This window comes from Perna viridis, chromosome 5 (assembly GCF_037379345.1).
Source record: "Perna viridis isolate PV_CMFRI_1.1 ecotype Kerala chromosome 5, ASM3737934v1, whole genome shotgun sequence".
In the NCBI taxonomy this organism is placed as follows: domain Eukaryota; kingdom Metazoa; phylum Mollusca; class Bivalvia; order Mytilida; family Mytilidae; genus Perna; species Perna viridis.
Window position 1 is genome coordinate 1,841,653 of NC_142449.1, and position 24,228 is coordinate 1,865,880.

Consider the following 24,228-nt stretch of genomic DNA (forward strand, 5'->3'; position numbering starts at 1 on the left):
ATTCCTAACAATGTTAGAACTGTCAAATTTGCGAAGCCCCATTTGAGTCCTGGACCCGCCTCTGTGCAAGCCTTAGAAAAATATTTATATAAGATATCTCATCTGGTCTTTGTCTCTTGATTACATTTTCTTGATTTCCGCTAGAATCTTGCAAGGTTCCCTTGATTGCTCTCTCGTGAAAGCAGGCAAATTATACGGTAGATATGTCAATGTTTGCAATGGTAAAAAACTATACACCTATGTGTCTTAAATGTACATTTATATGTTGTACATATTCATACATGAATTAAAACTAACATCAAGATGGGTAATAAAAAAAATATCGGACTGATAAAATCTAGACAATATGTAAAGGGAATCTTCTGTATGTGCAAGTTTCTCAGTGAAAATGGCGATGCAGTTAACACTTCAAAATCTGACTAAGAAAACAGTAATACCAATCTAACCATATAAGAAGTGTGATAAATGATGGAAAATGTTTGAACATTAACTAATGTCTTCGTTTTTCTAGATTTTACGTGTCTATATCAACTACCTATATTCAGACTAAATAACCTTATAAAGACACCCTGTTGTGTGGTACGTTCGTGCACTGGGGTCTGTACCTATAACAGTGTATAAATGAAAACTGTATTAGAAACACGTTGTTTATTTTCCCAAGTACAAAGCCTTTGATACAAAACAATGGCGCAAATCGCTTATAAATGCATACTAGTATTAAGGCTTAATAACTTCAAAATTAACCGAAATGACAATGCAATTGGAAGTGACTGGCTTTTATTTACCTAACTCCCTTAACGTTTGTTTACCGCGCCATTTTTGTAGCTCGACAGAAAACCAGAATTACAAAAAAATCGAAATAATTTAAAGGTTCGAATAATTTTAAACGAAGCATTCACCGGGGGGTTGCATTCCTGTGAGAAAACGGCATAACCGTAAATAAGTTAGAAGAAAAGAACGTGCAGACTGTAACAGTCTAAAATCGTTGGGACGGTGTGCAACACACCTAATTAACTCTCTATAGAAGACGCGAATACGCCGATGAACTCGCTTAAATAATAAATGCCGACTGAATTGACCAGTCAAAGCGACAATTGTTATTCATATGTTATTAGCTCAATCTCGTTTTCAAACACATTAAGAATATGTAAAATACAGAGACTCAACAGTTAAACGTAAAACTCCGAGCTCAGTTCAATACTGTTTATATCCTTAACAAACTCATATGATAATCACGTTATAATAGCAAAACCATGTAAACATGGCATTACAAATAGTTGTAAGGAATAGCCAAGGAAGGTCCGTACAGTATATATGAACAATAAGTTAAAATAAAAGGAACTAAATGCAATTAAAATTAAGTAAATCCAAGTCAAGTACAAGATGAAAATGATAATATACAAGTAAAAACTACAGAAAATTAATTGTTAACATGACGAAAATCCATATATATTTGTTGTGTCAGAAATAGTTAATATTTCTCAATACGATCTTAATATCGGAAATAAAAAAAAAATTTAGGCAGCGTGTGAGACGTTTCGTAAAAAAAAACTACCGCTCAGCTTTATTTCCTAGAAAGACGGGAACTAAAATTGATTGCTTGTGACCTGTCACGGAAAACGGAAATCGGCAATAGTGTACAGCGATTGGATAAAAATCAGCGATCCTAATTTTTTATTGGATAACACTTTTGGTCAGGTAATTTTTCATTGTAAAATGTTTCATCGGACTGGGGATGGTAGCGTAAAAAGAGAGCACCAGGTGTTAGCTATTCGGGATCTTCCGATACTTCTGAATTCCTTCTGAATTTTTTATTCAGAAACTTAACTTTTCATCATCCTGGAAACATTTCCCGCGGAAAATAAGTCTTGATCTATCTATGATTACAGTCGTTACATTGTCAACTATAATTTTTTTTATCACAATTTGGTATAACTGTAAACGTGACAAACATCATAGGTATATCCAGAATAAACTGTCACATGTGCAGCTATAATGCCAAGCTTGAGAAAATATTGCTCCTATACTAAATTTTAGGTCCATGTACCATGAATAAGCTTTAAGGTCAAGGTAAAAAAACTGAACTTCATATCAAAGGTCAGGCATTGAACATTAAAGATCAACACAACAATAAAGCTTCAAATTGATACTACTTTCTAATAATATACCCCAAACACCTAATTTCAGTATTAATATAACATAAATAATCGTATACATATAGCAAAAATTATGTAAATAATATTCAACATCCAGAAAACAAAATGCAAAATTTTTACTTGATTTTTCATTGATATACTTCAAACATAAAAATTAGAGGCTACAAAGACGGCAAGCTTTTTTTAAAAGCTAAATTTGTAAGATTGACTTTGAGGTACAGAGCTATTCGTACTCAAGTTACATTGATAATGCACCGCATGATGCTTTATCGCTGATGTTTCGACCAACGGGACTTTGCAAGACTTCCTATAACTCATGATGTGCATCTGCGGTAAAGGTTCAAACAATCACATTAAAACTGTATACGTCACTTCCGACAGAAATATATTTACATATTATACTGTTAAAATCGGTGAACGGTATAGTAGATATGAACAATATATAAGTGAAATTAAGAAGAACCAAATACAATGAAAATTAAGCGAATCCAAGACCTTGACGAGCTTCAAAATAAGTCATTAACTGTGTGGGGAGGACGCGTCAAGTTAAAGGTGAAATAATAATAAACAAGTAAAAACTACGGAAAAGGAATTTGTAGACATTATGAAAATCGTTCATTTATGATTAATATTTTTTGTATTTAGTAACCACTGGATCAATTCACTGATCGTGGACCAAAAGACCCCAATGGTATTCACCAACCAAGTAGTCAGAATTATCTGACCCCCAATTACATATCATTTTACTTATCATGTTTATCAAAATTTGCAGTATAACCAAAAAAAAAATCAAAGACTTAAGTCTTGAAAGTCGCAAATCGTCAATATTCACTGTCACTGAGTTTGGCTTTATTTCAACATCCGAAATGGTACAAATGCGATATGCTTTAAAAGCGGATGACTTCCGCTAAAATCTTGGTTCCATTGATATTATTGCGTACTCTTTCGTAACCGTTATGACCAAAATATTTTCAATCATCCGGAACAAGATTAAACAACTAGCAATGGCTATATATATAGATATCGATGTCCTGGTAGTATATATGACCTTTACATAATCAATTGTAATGAACGTCTGAGTTTGAATCGGAAACTGAGTAATATTACATAAATTCAATGCTAACCGATCATTTTATCTTTTAATGTTAACTTAATTATATATTTAGAAAAAGGTACGTTGTAGCCATCTTTGGGTCGCTAACGATTTTGACCAGGGAACCAGTTTAGGAACCAGATTAAGCAGTTGGCAATGCATACTCATAAATATCGAGGCTAGAACTATGGCGCTATGGCGGTAAACAAGGCGAGGATCTGCAGCATTATACAAATCATATGCGAATATTAAGAACTGAAATGTTAGCGACTTAGTAAAAATTCAAAATACCTAAAACACTATGGCTTCATTCCTTGTTTTGCACCTGGTAGAACCTTTCAGTGGTGGAATTGGCTTAGGTTATTTTGGGAGTGTACAGCGCTTACAAACATGTATAACTTCATCACATACTTAATGTGAATGTCCCAACCCAGGAATCTGCTATCTAGTGGTTGTCGTTGTTTTTAATGTTCATTGTCATTCGTTTTACTCTTTTTTTCTATAGATCATGTTGAATTTCGTCTTTTATGAATAGTTTCTCATCATTTATTTTGGGGCCTTTTACAGATTCCTTTTTGGTATGGGCTTCCCCCGTCATATTGAAGACCGTCTATCCCGAGTTTAGATGCAGCTCTACGGGTGTTTCTAGAAAGGAAAAAGGCCATTACCCTACAGGTGCATCTGGTCCATATATGCTCTTGCAGTTTTTAGTGGATACAAGTTCGAGTTGTGCATTTACTTGTTGTTTTGTACGTATTATTTAGGTTATTTAATTATTTTGTTGTGTGCGTCTGTTTTCCCTGTCTGGTCTTTAATTGCCCCAGGATTACATTCTTTTGATTTTCGATAGAATCTTGATTTGGTTCCCTTGATTATATTGCCTGTTTTGATTTTTAGGTTTAGAGTACTTTTTGGATACATTAATTTTTGGATTAGATCTTCCTATATATTTGATTTTAATGCTGCTGTTGTACAGCATATCGAAAGTTGCAATATACTGATATATTTGGTATTTTTATTTATCATGGGATAGCTGGCGGATATAAAGTCAGCTTGCATCAAAATAATTCTTATATTTATCTTTTTTATCATTTCACGATAACAAGATTTATTGATTACGAATATATACACATACAAATAAACGATCAAGAGCTGTCGACATTGTGGCCGACCATTTTGATGTAAATTGCAGTCTTATTCGCTTTTGTGGGATACGGATATCATTCGGAATATTCCGTTCTTCGATTAACCTAGAGAGGTACGAAACAATCGGCACAAACTATTTATAGAATGACAGTGAAATATGTCTAGTAAAGATGAGGAACCGTCCGACAAAGCGAGGTCGTGAATTAAATTCTTACACAAACGTGACAGGCCATTTTTTGTCTGATCCTCCCCGAGTGCTCTTCGAAAGGCTTTATCAAAAATGCATTCAAGTAGGATTAAAACCTGAAGATTTTCAACTATTGCAGGGACTAAATGAAATTGAAAAGTCAAATAAAAGTAAGAAGTTTAGCAATTTGAGCAATATTTGTTATTTCCTGCTTAAGATAACATTTGGATTGTTGATCTGTGCTTTATTTGTGTTCGTTTCAGAGTGGCCAATATCAAATACTCATTTATTAGTATGGTGGTTTCAAAGTTATAAATTGGACCCATTAGAGGAACCGTGTGTGGCATACGTACCAGAAAGTCTAGTAGAATCATTAAATCCTCCGATTGACTGTAATTTTTGTAGACATGTCAGTCAGATTGATCACGTGGAAAATCTTGACAAAGTTCTATTTGAAAAGAAGTATGCATATACTGGCAGGCCGGTAGTTATTACAGATGGGACGAAGAATTGGACAGCATCTAATGTGTTTAGCTATAGGTTTATGAAGGACGTATTTAGTCCGGATAGTGAGGCATTATCAAAAGTCGAAAAAGACTGTCAGTTCTTCCCATACAGAACAAATTTTACCTCTCTTGGTCAAGTTTTTGAGATGAGTGAAGAGCGAGCATTGATGAGAGGGGAAACCAAACCTTGGTACATAGGATGGTAAGTATAATTAAGCTTGCTAAACTGTCGAAACCTAATACCGCATTATCTATTTCTGCCGCTATGTCCGAGTTAATAGCAGATTGGTAGATTATAAGTATATTACAAGTCGCATCTATAGGCGTATGAAGCAAAAATCCAGACAGCATTCCTACGTTTGGCCAACGTTGGTTCAACGGAATCATTTACGTTGGGCCAACGTAGGGTACCCAATGTTGGCCCAACGTTGTAAGTGCAAAGAGAGCCAACGTTGGCCCAACGTAATGCCAACACTGACCCAACGAATCCCCAATGTTGGGCCAACATAAACCCGACGTTAACCCAACCATATGGCCAGACGATTGTATTCCTTAAGATATCAGAACATAATTTTATGATGTATTTCCTGGTCACGCCGCAGAGTGCTGATGCTATGCACTCCTACAGAGTAAGGGCTCCCATTTCTCCTCGGTTAATCATATAAATTCTTTACCGTAAGAATATACCAATGACAAGCTGATTGTAGTGTTCAAGACTAAAACAAGAAAATGTATTATAAAATTAGCAGATACTATGAGCATTGGTATACTAATTATTGAAAATTTGCAATTTTTTGCATTGAATAGACGTATGATAATACCTGTCAATGTTTTGTGTTTAGGATGAATGTACATTGAAAATATGTATACATTAGTTTAAAATGAGAGACAACTTTTGTTTTGAAAAGGTGTATTGTGGTCTCAGTTAGGGGGAGATAATCATGTACACTGTTGTTATCATAAATTAGATTTGGTTATTCATGATAATTATTTTGTGTTATTAAGTTCTAGATATTAAATGCGAATACTTGTTGTATGTATATTAAACATGCAGTTAACAGAACTCAAGAAAAGAGCCAACAATACTTTTTGACAGAAGTAAAATTATATTAATAAATACATATATTTTGGTTTTTCAACGTTGGGCCAACGTTGGTCCAACTTAGTATCGCAGTTTAAATGCAACACATTATTTGCTTTCATACATCCTGATTTGCTTTCTAGTTTTACTGTCTTGAGACCGATATACATTTTTGCATCAAGAATAATATTAAGTCTTTTTTAACATGTTTGTTACTAAAGTCGTTTCGACGTTGGTTCAATGTTGGTTCAGTGTTGGCTCACTGTTGGCTCGGGGTTGGACAACTGTAGAAAAATGCAAATAATGTAATCATAGTTTTGATTTAAAAATAAAAATTTAACAATACTCTCAAGTAGATTTCGCTGCTAAAACAAGTTTTTAAAGAGAATCAGAAAATGAAATGGTTCTTCAAATCTAGTAGGGCCAACGTACAACCTTTTTTTATATGAAAGTATTTAAAGCGTAATCAAGGGAACCAAGGTTATGGCGGTAATCAGAAGAATGTAATTCAGGGACAAAGACCAGACATGGAAAACAGACATACACAACAAAGAACAAATTTCAAAATGTCGTGTTTAATCATTTGGTTGTCAAGTAAAAACTATTTTGGTTAAAAATAAATCAAGAAGAAACATTTCCATAACTACATTGGGCCAACGTTGGACCAATGTTGTCTTGCCAACGCCAAATAAAAGCCAACGATCCAACCATCAGCCAACGTTGGCCCAACGGGGGCATGCTGTCTGGGAACCTATTGGTACTGTTTTTGATATAGGGACACGTGGCTTTACCACGAAAATGTGAAAATTGTTGGTAGGGTATACCGTACCTGTCAAAATTATTGGTACGGTCGGAGCAGTACCAACCGTACCTCATAAGTTGATTTTTGTTGAACTTAATATCGAATCAGTTCACAGCTTGTGTTCGGCTACAAATTCAATTTGTAATATTACAAAATGTGTGATATTTTATAATATTACTAAATCAGATAAAAATAAGTGTTTTCTAATATTAAAAATGATTTTTAATATTACAAATTTATTTTCTAATAGTACAAATTAGATTTCTAATATCACAAAACACTTTTAATATTAAAAAATATTGGAATTTCTAACATTAAAAACCGATTTTTTAATATAAGAAATTGATTTTCTGATAATAGAAAATTGATTTGTCATATTCAGTTACGATTTTTTAATATTACAAAATCATTTTGTAATATTGCCCCGTGCAGGTCCAGGTGTCAAAAGAATAGGCCTGCAGCAGCGCTAAGCTTGTCGTAAAAGGCGACTAAATAGTGCTCAGAACCCTAGCCGGGGGCTAGGACACCCTGCCCACAGAGCAACTGGGTTGTGTGTCCCAGGTGGTGGAATGTGGTACCCCTGGTGTGTTGCATGCTGGGGTTGTCAGGCTATAATACGGGAAACCTGACCGCAAACCATAGTGGTGCACCGTGTTGGGAAAGATGCCACGTTCCTCGCACATTAAAGAACCGTACTATGGTATTCTCCCGTAGTGGAAACCATAGGGCTCCGCCACAGGAGGCTAAATTGCCCTACCCTACCCACCTCCCTCTATTTCCAGTGGGAATCAAAATATCCTTGTGTCCCATCCCACTTTTTATTTCATCATCATTTCATGTTCATTTTATCATCCACTTCATGTTCATCGCCTGAATATAGCTGAAATATTGCTGCTCAGGCGTTAAACCCCAACAAATGAACAAACAAACAAACATTTTGTAATATTAAAAAATGTGACTGATTTTGCAATATTGCAAAATGATTTTCTAATATTACAAATTTATATTCTAATATTACAAATTCAGTTTGTAATATAACAAAATGTGTGATATTTTATAATATTACTAAATCAGGAATTTGTAATATTGGAAAATGAATTTCTAATATTAAAAAATCTTTTCTAATATTAAAAAATCTTTTCTAATATTAAAAAAATGATTTTGTAATATTAAAATTCATTTTCTAATATTACAAATTATTAACCAACTACCCAAAATACATTAAAATGTGTCAAAAACTGACCAGTTGATATGAATTCAAACCGGGCATCTATACGGGGCCAATATGAAAAAAAAAGAGGACCAATACGGCATCTTAACTTCCGGTCGTTGGATACCGCCATTTTGAGTTAGAATTTCTGGATTTAATGAACTTTGATCACCAGGACTAATAGCTGCAGAAACCCCGAAAAAAAATCTTCCATTTTATACAAAAAACGATATTTAAGACTGAATAATGCAAATAAACCTACATATTCTTGGTAAAAAACGAAAACAACAGTTTTACAAATCATCTTGTTGAGTTAGTTAATAAAATTGTCAATAAATATGTAATTTCATTTTGGCCCTGTTATATGTTTCGGTCAATCATATTGGCCTCGACAGCCGTATTTGCCCTTATGCTTGGATGAAAAGGTCCGCAAGGTGCTCAATATATCGATAAGAACGGGTGCTTAACGTATATTAGTTGCAAGCTTAAAAACTTAAGGGCCGCAAACCGTACCAATTTAAAATACTATCATCGTGATAGGATATTCTTAACATAAATATACATGAAATTCCTTATATTTATGCAATCTACAAATAAAGAGCAAAGCTGTTGGCTCTTTGTAGGAGTAACTGTGACGTATCTGCCGCAAATATATTACGACAACATTATAGCAGACCTTACTTTCTTCCTGAGTTTTCTGAATCTAGTAAAACAGACTGGATATTCATGGGTAGCCCAGGATATGGAGCACATATGCACGTAAGATTGATTTTTTTGACGTTTTGAGTACGCTGTTTTCTGTAGTAAATGTTGTTAGTTGTGTAGTAATCAAACTTTAAATTTAAATTTTCATACGAACGTTTGCATTTAGTCTTCTAAAATATAAATTGAAATTACAAGACAAACGACCCATTCTGGTCAGGCCCTTAGATAACATTTTTTATACACGATGCACGATGAGTATTTATGGACTACCTACACTGCTATAGTTTTCACGTTCACCAGTTAAATCGACAGCTGTTGATTTTTACAAAAAGTAAATTATTTTTACGATGAAGATTCAATAAACAAATATTGCAAGGAAATAAGTTAAATTGTAATGGTAATATTCTTATTTTTCTCTAAATGCTGAACGGAATGATACATTGTTATGCAAAGCCTGGAATATATATTTTGTCGTAGAGTGTCGAAAGTGATAATCTTCAATCTAATTCAAATTAGATTAAATGGTAACTTACTGCTCTCCATTCTGACAAAACCTAGTTTCCACTTTTCCTTTAGTGACATGAATGCATTATTTCACTTATCTTAGAATAACAATGCCTCATTTCTATTTAAAAATTTGCATAAGTTTATCTTTGACGAATATTGAAAATACGGACAACTTTTGGTGTTAGTTTTTTTGAGTGTTACAATGTTAACGATTATATAACTTCTGTTCGCGTATTTATGTAGATTGACAACGTTGAACATCCATCATGGCAGGCCCAAATACGAGGGAGAAAACTATGGACTCTCCAGCCACCTCAAGACTGCTATTTTCAATGCCCTGTACAATTGAAAGTGGTTGTAAATGAAGGAGAAATAAGTAAGATTGAATTGTTCTGCTTTACTCCATTGAATTAACTTGAAATTGCCTCTTAGGCTCACTCACGTCTTATCTTTCTTACGGTATTTTGCGTTTTTCGATTTCGATTTTCCTTTTCAGTAATAATTCTGGTTTGTGGTGATATTATTCCACAAACTAAGATTGTTGAAATAATTTATCTTTCCACTAGAAAAGAGGGAAATCATGATCAAACGTTAGTGGCCCAGTATGAATCTATGGTCGAAATAAAAATATCTAATATATATTTTGATGGCAACTTGTGATCAGATAATATCAAACGGTCTTGTTTTGTTTTAGTTGTTCTGGACACCAACCGATGGTACCATTCAACGTTGAACGTAGGGGACAATATCAGTATTACCATTGGATCAGAATTTGACTGAACGTATGACCATTTCCTTGTTCTATATGTCGTGCAATACTCTCTTGCAGTTACATTCTGGAGCAGTTTTGGCTAGAGTAGTGTCGTTTACAGAGCAAGATTTTAATGTTGTAAAGACGAACTTTTGTAAAGTACTCGAATGCAATTGACCATAATAAACTAGTTTTTAATGCCCACACAAGTATAAGTGTATTTTTCTCATTTTTATTATTTTTTTTGGAGGGGGGGGTAAAATATGCTTTTTCTCTTCCATTAATACATTATCGGACTGTATCAATAATTTTTGTTTTCTTTTCTGTTGTCATCATAATGTAGTGTATATCTAGCAAAATGTGTTTTCTTTCCTGGTCACCACGAAAGTGTAACTCTTTGACAAACCCGAATTCCCTTGTGTCTTGTGAAAAGCGGCTTAGTCTGTTTAGTTCGAAAACGAAATATAATGAATCTACTTTACAAATTGACATTATAATGCTGTAATAAAATTCGATAGTTTACGGATAGCAATGTTCCGTCAGAAGACTTCGTGCTTTCTTGAAGAGTATTAGTTAAGTAGTCATGATAGTTCGAATGCAACTTTAATCTACTTACATGTATTTTTTATACTTATTCTTTGGACCATGAAATCTGGTTTATGAGAAATAAAGATACACACAGATGTTCTTACTCGACGGCTTAGTTGAATACAGCCCAACAGTTCTATACCACCATTCCTTCTGTATTGATAGAAACTTATTATCGAAATTTACACTGTTTTAAGCTTTTCCTACATGCCTAACAAACCAGAAAGTAATTATTCGATCTCATTATTACAGGCTTTTTGTCCATTTCTTATTTTTTATGTGAAACTTTGTTATCGACCAGGCACAGTAAAAAATGAACTACCACTGTGAATTATAATTTTAATTACAACTGTCAAGTCGTTTTCTTAAATGATGATGTATTTTTCCATGAAAAAAAAAAACAAGCAAAATGCATAGCATCATCATGCATAGGAAATAAAAACAATCTCTAATGTCCAGAAATGCATAAGGAACAGCATGTAATGATTTACTGGGGCGTTTCTTATTCACAATTATTTGCTGTTCCAATACACTTGTAAAATGTTTGGGTTACAATTAGCTATTAACTAGGGATAATAAAGAAACTGATTCGCAATTTAAAAACTGCAACAGTCAAAGGGTGGCATGATATAACATTTGAACGATATAATGACTTTCCATGGAGGTCAAAGTTCGTTTGATTCTTATTTTTGAATCAAGACTATCCATGAAATTAAATTTCGATATCTCTCATAAGGCCAAGCGAAGGAAGGGCTCCATTGAAAATCAAACAAGAATAATAGGATATTTGGAAAGAGTGAATCGCTAAACTTTGATCAACGATCACCTGGATCTAACGAACGAGCGGAGCTTGTTCCGCACACAAGGAGTTAAATCTTTATATCTTGGCACGAGTGATTCATGATAACCACTTGATTATCCTATTTATTATATAGATTTCCTCCATTATTCATTCATATTTTCAACATGAATTTTGAATTTTGTGAACGGCGGATTGATATTCCTGTTGTGACGTTTTGGCGGGAGAAAGTCCGAGAGTGGAATTGCAGAATTTATTTCACAGTGTGAATTATATCAAATCACTTGGTACAATGTATACCACTGCTATCTATATAATAAAAGATTTCACTCATTTTAATAGTCCCAAACACAATTATAATGTTTTACTGTATATTCATACTAAAAGCAAGGAGTTAAATATAGCTATATACATGTACATATAAATCCTTACTAAAAGTATATATAATTATTAAGTATATATGCAATGGAAGAGGAAGGTTTGGCGTGCTGTAAAACCTAGATTTAACCCACCATTTCGTTGAAATGCATATACCAAGTTAGGACCATTGCGGTACCAGCTGCTCCGTTGGTGTAATATGTATTTTGTCAGATTTATTTTGGACTTGATTTGATTTTGGATCGGATTACGGATTAGTGTTCGGTAATAAAGCTACCCTAACTTAAATAACAAAACAGTAAAAAGGTATAAGTATATTGCTCAAATAAAAAAAAGAAGGCAAAAGCAATTTTTGTTTTCAAAAATGAAATCATTTAAGTATGATTCAATTTCAATATTATTAAACAATCAATAAATCTATAAATCTGACTTCAACCCCCCCCCCCCAAAAAAAAAAAAAAAAAATAAATCCGGAAAAAGAAGTACGATCCAGAGGGAACATTTTTCATTTATACATACGTTTACATGAAATGAAGAATACAACTCTAAAATTGGTTAAGGCCATTGGCAAAGGAATAAATTAATACCATATTTGAAATAAAAGAAATCTATGTTAAGGGATACATTTTTTCCCAATGAACACATTTTACCATAAACTATTTGTATCCTACAATTTATTATTGACATAGAATGACATATTAAAATAACAGCTGATGGCACCCAATGTCTCTTAGTGCAAAATTACAGTTCTTCCTATTCTCAATCCCTTTCCACATATACACTGTAGTATACAAGCAACAAATGTCGTTACTATCGTTCATCAATATAGATATTGACTATAGTCATTTAGCCAAATATGGCGGGTCCAGCATCACTGACATCAAGACATCAATGAACCATTTTATGTTTCCATAGCTACAAAATTGAAATGTATGCATAATATGTGGGTGTGCTTTATTTCTGCGATGAAAGTTACGTCGTTAACGTTGGAGTGGCTATCTAATTATATTAATGATAGTTATGAGTATATCACGATGGTATGACCATCCGATTATGTTTGTGATAATATTTGTCAGTAGTTCACGATGGTATGACTATCCGATTATGTTTGTGATAATATTTGTCAGTAGTTCACGATGGGGTGACTGTCTGATTATATTGATGACATTTTTTTCAGTAGATTGCAATACTGTGACTATCTGATTGTGTCTGTGATAATATTTCTCAGAACATTACGACCGTGTTACTGTCTTATTTTCTCAATGATCTTGAAGTATACCTACCTTCATCAGAGGAGTTTCCTTGATCTGAAACAATGAACAGTTAAGACTTTATTTAACGATTCATTCAATGATGTGATAGGGCAACTATTACCACAGGCGGATTCAAAGGGAGTGGACGAGTGGCATAAAATTGAATATAATTGCTATGTTATACATTTTTTTGTCTTAAACAAGAGGCTCCTAGGAGCCTAAATCGCCAATCTGGTTCAAATTTTGCATTTTTAATGGCAACAACTCTACCAAGGAAATGTCGGACAATTTTGACTCAAAAGAACACTTAAGAAGGGCATATATATAGGGATCATTTCATTTTCTTTTTATCTATTATAGTTTTCAAGAATATTGGTTGAAAACTGCTAAAAACATCATTTTTCACCTTTCAAGAGCAGTAACTCGAAATAGAAGTCGTCTGCAGACTTCTATGTATCACAGTTTTCAAAATACTGGCTAAAAACTGTATAAAAACGTCATTTTTTTGCCTTTCAAGTGCAATATCTCTAACAAAGAGCTGTCCAACATCTTTATTCCAATGCAGACTTGTGAAGGCCTTATCATAAAGAACATTGAGGCAATTGAAAAATATTTGGCTAAACATAACGGTTTTGGAGATATATGAGAAAAACTTCTGTCTGACTCCTATGTTCTTATTTCAGTAACAGCGGCCATGTTTTTCTATGGATCAAACATCCCCACACCAATTCTATGCAGAATACCATAAGAAACACTCGTACCAAATTTGGTTATAATTCGTCAAGTGTCAGAGGAGAAGATTTGTGAAAGAAATAACATTAAAACTGCCAAAAAATCCAAAAAGGGTAATACCTCTTACATGGCATAACAGATTAAAACAAAAATTTGATCACAGATAGATCTCATCATGTCGAATACTTATGTCCCTTTCAGAATTGGCTAAACATAACGGGTTTGGAGATACATGCGAAAAACTTCTGTCCGATCTCTATGTTCTATTTTTAGTAACAACGGCCATGTTTTTCTACGGATAAAAAACCCGCATTCATTTCTATTCAGGATATCTCAAGGAACATGCATACCAAGTTTGGTTTTAATTATTCAAGAGGAGAAGAGTTTTGAAAATTTGTTCACGACAATGACGACAACGTCAAGTGATGGCAATAGCTCGCATGGCCTTCGGTCAGGTTAGCTAAAATCATAGCCACCCTTCCCCCGAAAGTCAAATGGTCAATGCCATGCCATACCATAAAAAATGGCAGGTTCCGATGGAAACTAGGTGTCTACGGACGACGACGATAACGCAATGCCATACAACCGCAAAAAAATGCAGTGGTATAAAAAATTGACACTTGATCATTTTTGAAAGAATATAAATATTCTTTAACTAACTCCTATTTGAGTTTTAAGTCTATTTAATATTTAAAGATGTACATTGTTTTCAGTCATATTTGCAGTCTTTTTTTACTGTTCAAATTGGCTGTGTGTCAAATAACCATCTCCAGCTAAACAAACACATGATGGAAGTACAAAAATCATCAACTGAAAATATTAGGCTTGAAATACAGAATCAACTGAATATGAATATGATTTCAGACCATTTTTGTTCACAAGTTTTAGTTGTATTGAAAGAAACCATGTACAATACACAGTACAGTAAACATCTTGTGAACACAAAATACAAGAAAGTTACAGTGATATCCAAATTACCTTGCTGAGAGGTTCCCACTGGTACTTGGTTAGGTATAAACCGCTCTCTAAACCCTTCAATACACAAAAAATTCATGTACATATAATGTATAAGGTATCATTTGCGTGAAACATCTACTTCCAAGAAACTACAGTTAAACTTTCACACGTTTTTCTTCCATAAAATTGGTAATGATACTTTAATTAATAATTATTGCATTTTCAAAGCTTTGTTTTAAAAGGTGTTAAAATTTAAGGTTTTTGTGCGATGAATACTAAGTCATAAGAGTGACTTACTTTGAGGGATAGCTACATCTCCTTGGTAAAACTGACGTCTGTGGTTTAATGCAGCTTGGATTCGTCGCCCGTTTCTCGGTCTACAGTTATATGTAGCTCTCACGTCAACATTCCCATTATTCATGTCAACAAAATTTAAATCGATATTACCAACAGGTATTCCATGAACTGCCTCTCTGATACCAGTACCTCCTCTTCCAATAAACCGACCTACGTGGTTGGTTTTAAGAGAACCCAAGTGTACAGATTGTTGAGGTTGTTGTCTTGATATTGGGCAGATGTCGTCTAAGATATTGCTAGCAACACATTGCTCTTTGGCTGCGAAAATGAAAATTAATCTGTCTGCGCTTCCTGAACCGGTAAACATATTTTTACTTTGAAAATATTCATAGAGTTCTCTCAGAGATTGTCTACTCAAATCGTGAGATACGCCCCTAAGGAAGTGACCTTGAAATTTTTGGTGCGCTTCGATAAGCTTGTCTTTGGTAATGCTATTCCATTCTGAAATAGCAAAATGCAAATCCGAATGAAATTGATAAGACATTGTACTTCATCTGAGCAGTCATATTTTATAACTAGTTAACTCACTTACCAACATAGTCATAAATTGTATTGAGTAAACTTCCCATGGTACATATGGGAATGGAGAATAGGGACGAGGAACATGGATTCTAGATGGGAAGAATAGGAAATTTGAATGAGGAGAATCGGAACATCGGCTTTTTAATGTTGATAAAAATGTTTAAATTCATGCCTACTTGACAATAATATAATAATAAAAAATATGTTATGTGGTTTGATGTGCAATAATAATTTCTATGTGAAAGGGGAATGTGGAGAATTATAGTGTAAATGGTAAATTTGTACAATTCAAGAGCTGTATAAACTTGGTATAATCTAACTTAACGGGTCAAATAATAAAAAAAGCTAAGAAATAATTCAATAAACCAAAGTGCTGTAAGCACTAGAGGTTTTTAATTCCTGTGAAAAATGTAGCATGAACAAAATTTTAGAGAATGCACGATATAAAATAAAACTGGGATTATGCTTTTGCGTTTTTCATATTATTTAGAACTGTTTTTTCCTCATATGTATAAACTGAATGTCAATCAATACTACTGATTTCTTGCGTATGAACTGTAATCAACAGTTAAATAGTATCCAATTTCAAACACATTAAAATTTTGTTACATTTCACCTTTTCCCCTATTTTTTTAATCTGTTCATAAGTTAGTTTGCAATTACATTAAAAAAACTTTATTAGCAGATTATTCATCCTACAGTGTAATTATACTCAAATAACAAATTACAGCTTAAGAAAATAATTTCCTTGATGAATGTTTTCCAAAACTAGACATTTTTTATAAATTTGAATTTTCCCGCCAATTTTACTTGGTTAATATCACTGCTCTTCACTTACTGTTTACCAACGGTAAAATATTAATTATAGGATGGACTAATTAGTGTGTTAATTTGAACATGTTTAACACAATTAATGCTTCTGGACACGTAACTGCAACTAAATTCCCCAAATACAAAGTTATTACTAAATATCTTTCAAGGCAAAAAAGGAGTCCTTCAAATCTTCTGCTGATTCGAAGACAAGATTATAATTTTATTTGCACAAATAAAAGAATTCCATTATTGAGAAGAATAATTGCTAGAAACATATTTACTGATTATAAAAGAGGTAATGAATGATATAAAAGGAATTACATTTGGACTATATTTTTGTGTATTGTTAAGAAATAGTAGGGAAGTACCTATGATGAACCAGTGACATAAGGTATTTTGATTCTTCAGAATCAAAAACTCAATAACATGTAAAACCGATAGAAATTAAATCCACATTTCATTATCAGACTTCAGAAGTTTATACTTAGATTTGGAGATATCCATTTTGTGCAAATTGTGCAAGTTACTTATTACAAAAGTGAAGTCATTTGCGCCGAAAAATGAGTATCCGATTTAGCCACTATAAAAGACCGGTGAAACGAAATAAGATTAACTTGTGAGCATGAATTATGATGTGTTAAACGTTCAATAACCAAGAAATACAATACTGCACTTTCCCAATTTTTAACAGCTTATAATTCATGATCCGAAATTGATGGTCCCTCAAATAAGTTTTCGATGCATTACTTGCACATGCTACTATCAGTATTTGGCGCTCTTATTTCCTTACGTTGATTTCAAGTGCAGTACCTCCATCTAGCCTCCCCATTTTTTTCAGTAATAATGAACCACTACTGCATATATTCTAGGTTATTGATTGAACTGCGTGTACAGAAAGACTGGCGCAAATAAATTTCCATTCTGGCACAATCAAAAAAAATAATAATAAAATTCTTCACAGGGCACAGCTGGATAGGACTAAAATTGTCGAACACTGAAGAGTTGGGGATAGTATATACACATCATTCAAGCTTGATAAACCTTTGAATTTTAATTGCAAACAATATTTGTCACATGAAAAGAAATTGACCAGAATTGAAGTGAAATTGACCAGAATTGAAGTGACCCTTTTTGGCCCCTTATTCCCCGACAAGCAACCCCTCCTCTAAAAAAGAGGATCAATCAAAGCCTTTCTTTTGCGAAGTTTGCGCTACAAATTCGAAGAGATCCATATTTTTACTCAAGTAATTATCTACAGCATCAAGAAACTTCTGAATTGTTTCCTGCCACTAATTCTGAAAGACTGTAAGTCACAGCCTCAAAAATCAACCCACCATTCTTTTAGTGGTATATCACCTTGTGGTGACGTAACGTACGATGTTGGTGTCATTTTTGGTAACGTCGAAATCGGCAAAATTTGACGTCTTTTCTGTATTGCGACGTACATCGTTCTATAATCGTTACATTTAAAAAGAAGTGTGCTTGATTATTTTTTCATAAAACAACACACACGACATGTTTTATTATTGAATTATCCGATTCGATATTTATTTTTCGTACGTTTTGGTCAATTGAAATGATTTAAAAATGATTGAAGGACAATTTATCCCACGAGAAAATGTTAGGAATTATGAAAACAAATTTCGTGATGTGAAAAAAGTAAAACACCCTCACTAAAACAGAAAGCCAACAAACCTACAAGCAAAGAAGTCAGTAGTACCCCCCCCCCCCCCGGAAATCATATTGTGGAAGTGTATAAAGTGGATCTTTCCTATTTGATTTTATATCTCTAATGTAGATGTATGTTGATATTTCCGAAGAAATATACTCGTTTCGGAATTTTATAAGGTCTGTTGCTAAACATACAACATTGCTAAACATTTCGAAAAAACAAAACCTTGGCACATCTCCCTCTTTGAGAAAATTTGAGAGCGAAATCTCCCGTTTTTATTATACACCGAAAAAAAAAACGTGCGGTCGTATAATGTTATGGTGCAGTCGTTGTCATCGTAGTGGTCTGGGGAAACTTCGTTTCCGTGCGATAACTTTAGTTGTGGTTGACGAATTGTTCTGAAATGTTGATATGATTTTACAAAGAACTAAGAAGATTCCTATTTAATTTGGACTTCGTTGTCCTGCCGCTTTTGAAAAAGGGGCCAAAAAGGATAAAAATACGTATTTTATTGAAACCCATGAAAATTGGTTGGTTTTTTTTTCTCGACTTTAAATATTCCATCTTTAATGTGCTCTTTATTTAATTCGGCTAAACAAATGTACAGCAGAGTTTATGTGTTTTGGACCGTTTTTCAAGTTATAGGGGGTCAAAGAAATTTTCACAACTTTTTTTCTGTCCGATTTCGATTTTTTTTTATTTCATTGGATTCCTCATTAATAATCCTGCTTGCATTTTTCAATCAGATTTCCAATCGCTCTTACGGTTTTCGACTCATAAGGAGTCAAAAAGGCCACACCAGAAAAAATTATTGTTTTGTTTTGTTTTTGGTCCGATTTGAAAAAAAAGTAAAAAAAAAAATTTTTGCAATATTTGTACAGCTTATTATATCTTATAGCTAAAATAATTGTCAAGAGGTAATTAGACGATCATGAAATACGTTGATTTTACAATATTTCACTAGGGGATGTGCAAGCGCGTGTCTACATATTTCAAAATACTTTGATGCAGGCACGCTGATCCCGATTTCACCAGGACATCATTGCATATGAACAGACAGGAGTGCGCGCAAGGGGGGGGGGGAGCTTTCTTTTTCCTGTTTTATTTTCAGCATTCTTTCATATTTTATCAGATTATCTAAAATCGTATTTTTTTTATTCATTACGTCCACAGTCGTAATAATTAAATCTGGTATCATAACTTTTCAATACTTTTTATTGTTTTCAAAATTGATGTTAAAAGTGTTTTTATGTCGCAAAACAGAACATTACTTTGGAAACGTCAAAAAAATATGTATATAACCCATTTGTTAAGCCAAAGAAAAAATGAAATGATAAAATCTTAGAGGAGGATGATATATATATACAAATTTTAGATGTTGTGACATTTTGGTTAGACATAGACAAATTGCTGCGCTTAGATACATGTTCAACCAAGTACCATTATTTTTAGGATATACTATCTGCAGCATATATACATGTAAAATTCAAAATTTCACAGTTATTTGTTCACTCAAAGCCAACGAAAAAAGCTTTTGATAAAGACTGGGTAGCACGCAATGTGTAGAAATCGTCGGGAAAAAGACAACGTGACATCACAACATACGTGCGTATTTATCTACTATTACACAATAAAACTCATTATTTTTTTTTTTAATAAGCATGATATTCTGAATCTTTATACAGTCCTTTAAGCGTGAATATACTTTGGTAAAAATACTATTCGTTGTTATATTTTACAACCGTAAGCAAGAAGGTAGCCAATGGCCAACACTGAAAAAATTAAGATTTGTGACATAATTGAAATACAGACAAAAAGACTGATTGAACATTTTATATATAATTTCATTGGGGTTATGTAATAAAATGTCAATGTAGTTAATGAAAGTCCCGATTAAAAAAAGCTGTTCGCATAACTTTAAAAAAAAAAGCCTAACATTTTGTCTTCAAATCGGTTTCTTTCCATTTTTACAATGTCCACATCAAAGGGGAGATATTTGTGATATTGTAATACATTTTGATCTTATCATTACGTCATGAAAAATATTACATCATCTGCAGCACAAACTGCTCTTTCCAAAAAAGTTTGTTTTATCAAAATACGACAAGAAACAACTTGGATGTATTGGTGAAATGGGAAGCAAGCATTTCTTAATGTTACCCTCCACATATGAAAATGGACGTTCTTGTGATCGAATAATGCTTTCCTCCACCATTAACGGCATCTTTCAAAGATTTATGATTGTAATCCTAAAACAACAACCATTTTCGAACATTTTAAAATCTATATTGCCTTTGATAACTCCACACTCCAATTGCAATATTTCGGTTTTCGTAACCAGCCCCGGTTCAATCGAATGTGACACCAACAACGTACGCAACGTCGGTATAATTTCATTAAGATCTGTTGAATTATCCGGATGGCGACGACAGCACGATACCTTTATAGGACCACATATTTTTGGCGGTCAAATGTGTGTGCATGTGCATGTGGGGCAAATTATGTTATTGGCGCAAAAGGATTATTCCCTGATTAATATGATGACAATATTTGTATAATCTATGCTAAAGGGCATACAAGGCTCTGAAAGACCGAAAGAAGACTCGTATTGTAATACGTATCTATAAATATGCGAGGGGTTTTCTTTCTGGCTTATTTACCGAAGGATAAAAGTTTTGAAATAGTGCACAACAAATGAAGTAAACACAATCCAACAGTTAATACTCGATCTTTTAATATTACTTACTTTGATTAACTTCCTGTGAACACGTACACACTGCCTTGGTTATTCTTTTAATGTCACTGGGGCTAATGAGTGGATTTCTTCTGGCAGGTCCACTGATCTTGTTCATGTAACTTTGGAATTGACCTTTCCATTGTTTGTCATGTTTAAGACATATACCTAAACCTCCGGGACCTGCCGCCATGAAGAAGAGACACTAGCTAACTCCTTCTAAAATACCTATTTTCGGTTTTAATTACCACAGAGTTAATGTTTCTAAACACAAGAATAAGACCGTCTGTCAAGTAATTCTGGTGGTATTTGCTTATTACTAAATAACATACTACAACTGAAGTAGAAAAACGATCAAAATGGAAACGTTAAACAAGGAAGGTAAACACTAGTCAGACATGTTGTGATCTTTTAAACGTCACATTTAACTTTCAGTGGCGGTACTTTTCGAATCGTATCTTCTGAAAACTTTTGTGCTAATTACTTAAATTTGAAGATTTTACCTCGGAAGAAAAATTCCTCCTGAACAGCTTTTAATAGGATTCGGATTAAAAAAGTATATAGGAAGTTTAGGCATTATAAATATATATATAGGTTTGCATCAATGAAAATATAAATGTAACTCATGTCAGAACACTGCAAGGGGGTTATACCAGAAGCACTTGGGTCCAGGATTTTTAAAATTAGATTTGTTTGGCCATTTTGCGCAATTTTGACCCTGCCACGAAAAGTCATACATATAACATAAGATATATATATATATATATGAATTTGGGAGGGGGCGTTCGAAATTGCGAAAAATGACAAAATTTTCGTCAAAACTTGCTAATAATGGTTAAAAACGACGAACCTCCGATAAAAATTTAAATAAAAAAAATTCTGGACCCAAGTGCCTGTGGGGATACCCCGGGTTATACCACTTAAAAGTTTTACATGATTTAAATAGTCAACTAATTTCTGGTCAATAAAGTCATGATGGAGTGAATAACTACGAGTTGTGGACAACACATCACTAAGTTTTGCTGAAAAAATGCCAAAGTTCCAACGGTTCTCATTTCTACAGTCTTTGTTCAAACGCAAATTCCTAACAATATGCACATCCCAGTATGGTATTTTAACACCCCATTAAGTTTCATAACAATCATGCAAGTCGTTGAGGAGTTGCGGACAACACATCAGACCAAGTTTTGCTGAAAAACGCCAAAGTTCAACAGCCATCATTTCTACAATATTTGTCAAAACATAAATTCATGGCAGTATTCACATCTTTTAACAATACTGCAAGCTGCTTAGAAATCAGTTTGGACAGACGGACAAACAGACCGACGGACAGACAGGGTGAAACCTATATATTCTCCAAACTTCGACCAACTTGAAAACCGGGTCTACAAAAATCTACATACACAATTATATTCAGCAGAAAGGTTTCTGTTACTATTAGTATTATATTTTCCCTGAGCACATAAAAACAGACAAGTAAACCCCATTGAAATTAATCAACGAACAAGCAATATAAAGTTCAGGTTTTGGTCCTTAATTGATAACGGTTAGCGTTATAATCCCTAAAATCAATTAAAAAAATATTCTTTATGGTATTCAGATCCTTCAATTATGACTAAAGTTATGATGCGACTCACGATGACAACACCGGGCATGACAGTATCATACTTTCATCGCTATATATACAGCATGTTTTTAATTATATATTCAAATAATTATATATATTTTTTTCAAATAATCAATATATAATCAACAATTTCATAAATTGTAAGTCTGTAAATAGAACTCGCAGTTAATGGGTGATTATATGTCGATTTCTACACTAGAAATGAAAGACAAAAGAGGCAAGGAAAAAACTTCAAAATTTTGGAATATACAAAATGGCAATTTGATGAACGTACACACTTTAATACTTTACAAGCTTTTGTGAAGTTGTTTCTCACGTAGAAGAAATGGCACTTTGTTTTAAATTTGAAATGCACTGAACTTAGGTCTACAAGGCTTTATAGTCTCAAGGAAGTTTAGTTGATTTTAAATAGGCACATACCATATTAATTTAAATCCATATTCTTTTTTTTTTGATAATGAGAAAGTAAAAAAAGAAATGAAAAATCAGTCCAAAATACCTAGAATCTGTAAAGACAAACCCATCTACATCAGGAACATTAACTGTAAGTGATTCTAAAATTTCAACCCTTTGAGATATACCTTGAAATAAGTGGCTTTACCCCTATGTTCTTTAAATAGACAAGGTGGCCATTTATTGTGCAGGATACTCTAAGGAACATCTATGTCACCTTTTATTAAAATCTGTTGAGTAAGTTTAGAGAAGATGCTTGTTAACAAGCAATTACAATGACAGACACCAAGTCATGAAATAAGGGGGAGCTAAATGCATTTTTCATTTAAAAAAGCATTGGTACAATTGAAAATGTTATTTGTTGACTGTGACAGACCATCAAGTTGCTTCTAGTTAAAAAGGCAAAACACATGGAAAACAGAAAGGTAATATAGGAAAATATCTCATATATTGATAGGGGAATTATAGGAATATTTCTTTCAACTTTCAGATTTGTGGATTCAAATGTAGAACTTCAATTTTATTTACAAAAATGTATTTTCCTATTGTTTATTGTAAACGTATAACTGAAATTAGACTATCGTCACATAGTTTATGTAATGAAACTGGAAGGTAAATAGAGTTATAATTTGAATAAAATGCACTTAAAATTAACATTTCAGGGGCAGATAACCCAGTCAAAAAGCTCATTTTTCTGACATTTCTATTGAAAAATTTCATAACAAATCCAGTGATGCAGGGATCAGAAAAATAATTCTTTGAATGAAATTACATTGTCATATCGGAGGGTTTTCATACACTCGTGTTTCTGATTTGTCTTTTTTTCTTGATTCTTACAAAAACTTACACTTAATCACTAAAATGTTTGTTTCCATAGAAATGCTGTATATAATAAGATAAATTCTGAATGATCATAGTGTAAAATGTTGTAAAGGTTTTTGCTATCAAACCCATATTCAGCTTTAAACACATTTGAACAATGATTATATTAGCACTTATCTAATAACTTCATAAAAAGAAGCAATAAGTATTTCATCTTATACTTGGATCAAAAATTAAAAACTAGATTCACATTCATTCTAAAGGGAAGAGGCCAATTTCAAACAAAAAGATAGGAAATATGGTGCTACTTAAAGTTCTGCTCTAGAAAGTTTAATGTTGCTGTGGTCTGAATCCACCTTTGGATACGTCTGTACTGG

General features: G+C 33.3%; 2 protein-coding genes across 3 annotated transcripts; one reads left to right on the forward strand and one right to left on the reverse strand.

The window, feature by feature from the left end:
• The first annotated feature begins 4,505 nt into the window (after positions 1-4,505).
• LOC148615565 (uncharacterized) lies at positions 4,506-10,835 on the forward strand. Of its 2 annotated transcripts, XM_088581938.1 has the most exons (5): positions 4,506-4,752; positions 4,846-5,290; positions 8,805-8,940; positions 9,637-9,769; positions 10,088-10,835. In XM_088581938.1, exons 1-5 carry the CDS (start codon positions 4,566-4,568, stop codon positions 10,171-10,173), a joined length of 987 nt encoding a protein of 328 aa, XP_088438064.1. In that variant the 5' UTR covers positions 4,506-4,565; the 3' UTR covers positions 10,174-10,835. The 2 variants fall into 2 exon arrangements, with proteins under 2 accessions (XP_088438064.1, XP_088438063.1); XM_088581937.1 differs by having other exon boundaries at positions 4,506-5,290.
• A 1,731-nt stretch (positions 10,836-12,566) lies between these two features.
• Positions 12,567-24,104, reverse strand: LOC148615566 (uncharacterized). The gene is made up of 5 exons (XM_088581941.1): positions 20,962-24,104; positions 15,149-15,649; positions 14,873-14,926; positions 13,193-13,216; positions 12,567-12,824 (listed from the first exon to the last, which is right to left on the reverse strand). The coding sequence occupies exons 1-5, from the start codon at positions 21,140-21,142 to the stop codon at positions 12,811-12,813; spliced, it is 774 nt and encodes a 257-aa protein (XP_088438067.1). The 5' UTR covers positions 21,143-24,104; the 3' UTR covers positions 12,567-12,810.
• Between the last annotated feature and the right edge of the window lie 124 nt (positions 24,105-24,228).

Coding starts and splice junctions, on each gene's coding strand:
- LOC148615565 (XM_088581937.1), top strand. CDS start 4,566: ATGAGGAACCGTCCGACAAAGCGAGGTCGTGAATTAAATTCTTACACA. Junction 5,291..8,804: donor AAACCTTGGTACATAGGATG/GTAAGTATAATT, acceptor GGCTCTTTGTAG/GAGTAACTGTGACGTATCTG. Junction 8,941..9,636: donor GATATGGAGCACATATGCAC/GTAAGATTGATT, acceptor GTATTTATGTAG/ATTGACAACGTTGAACATCC.
- LOC148615566 (XM_088581941.1), bottom strand. CDS start 21,142: ATGGCGGCAGGTCCCGGAGGTTTAGGTATATGTCTTAAACATGACAAA. Junction 15,650..20,961: donor TTCACAGGAAGTTAATCAAA/GTAAGTAATATT, acceptor TTGCTATTTCAG/AATGGAATAGCATTACCAAA. Junction 14,927..15,148: donor AGATGTAGCTATCCCTCAAA/GTAAGTCACTCT, acceptor TGTGTATTGAAG/GGTTTAGAGAGCGGTTTATA.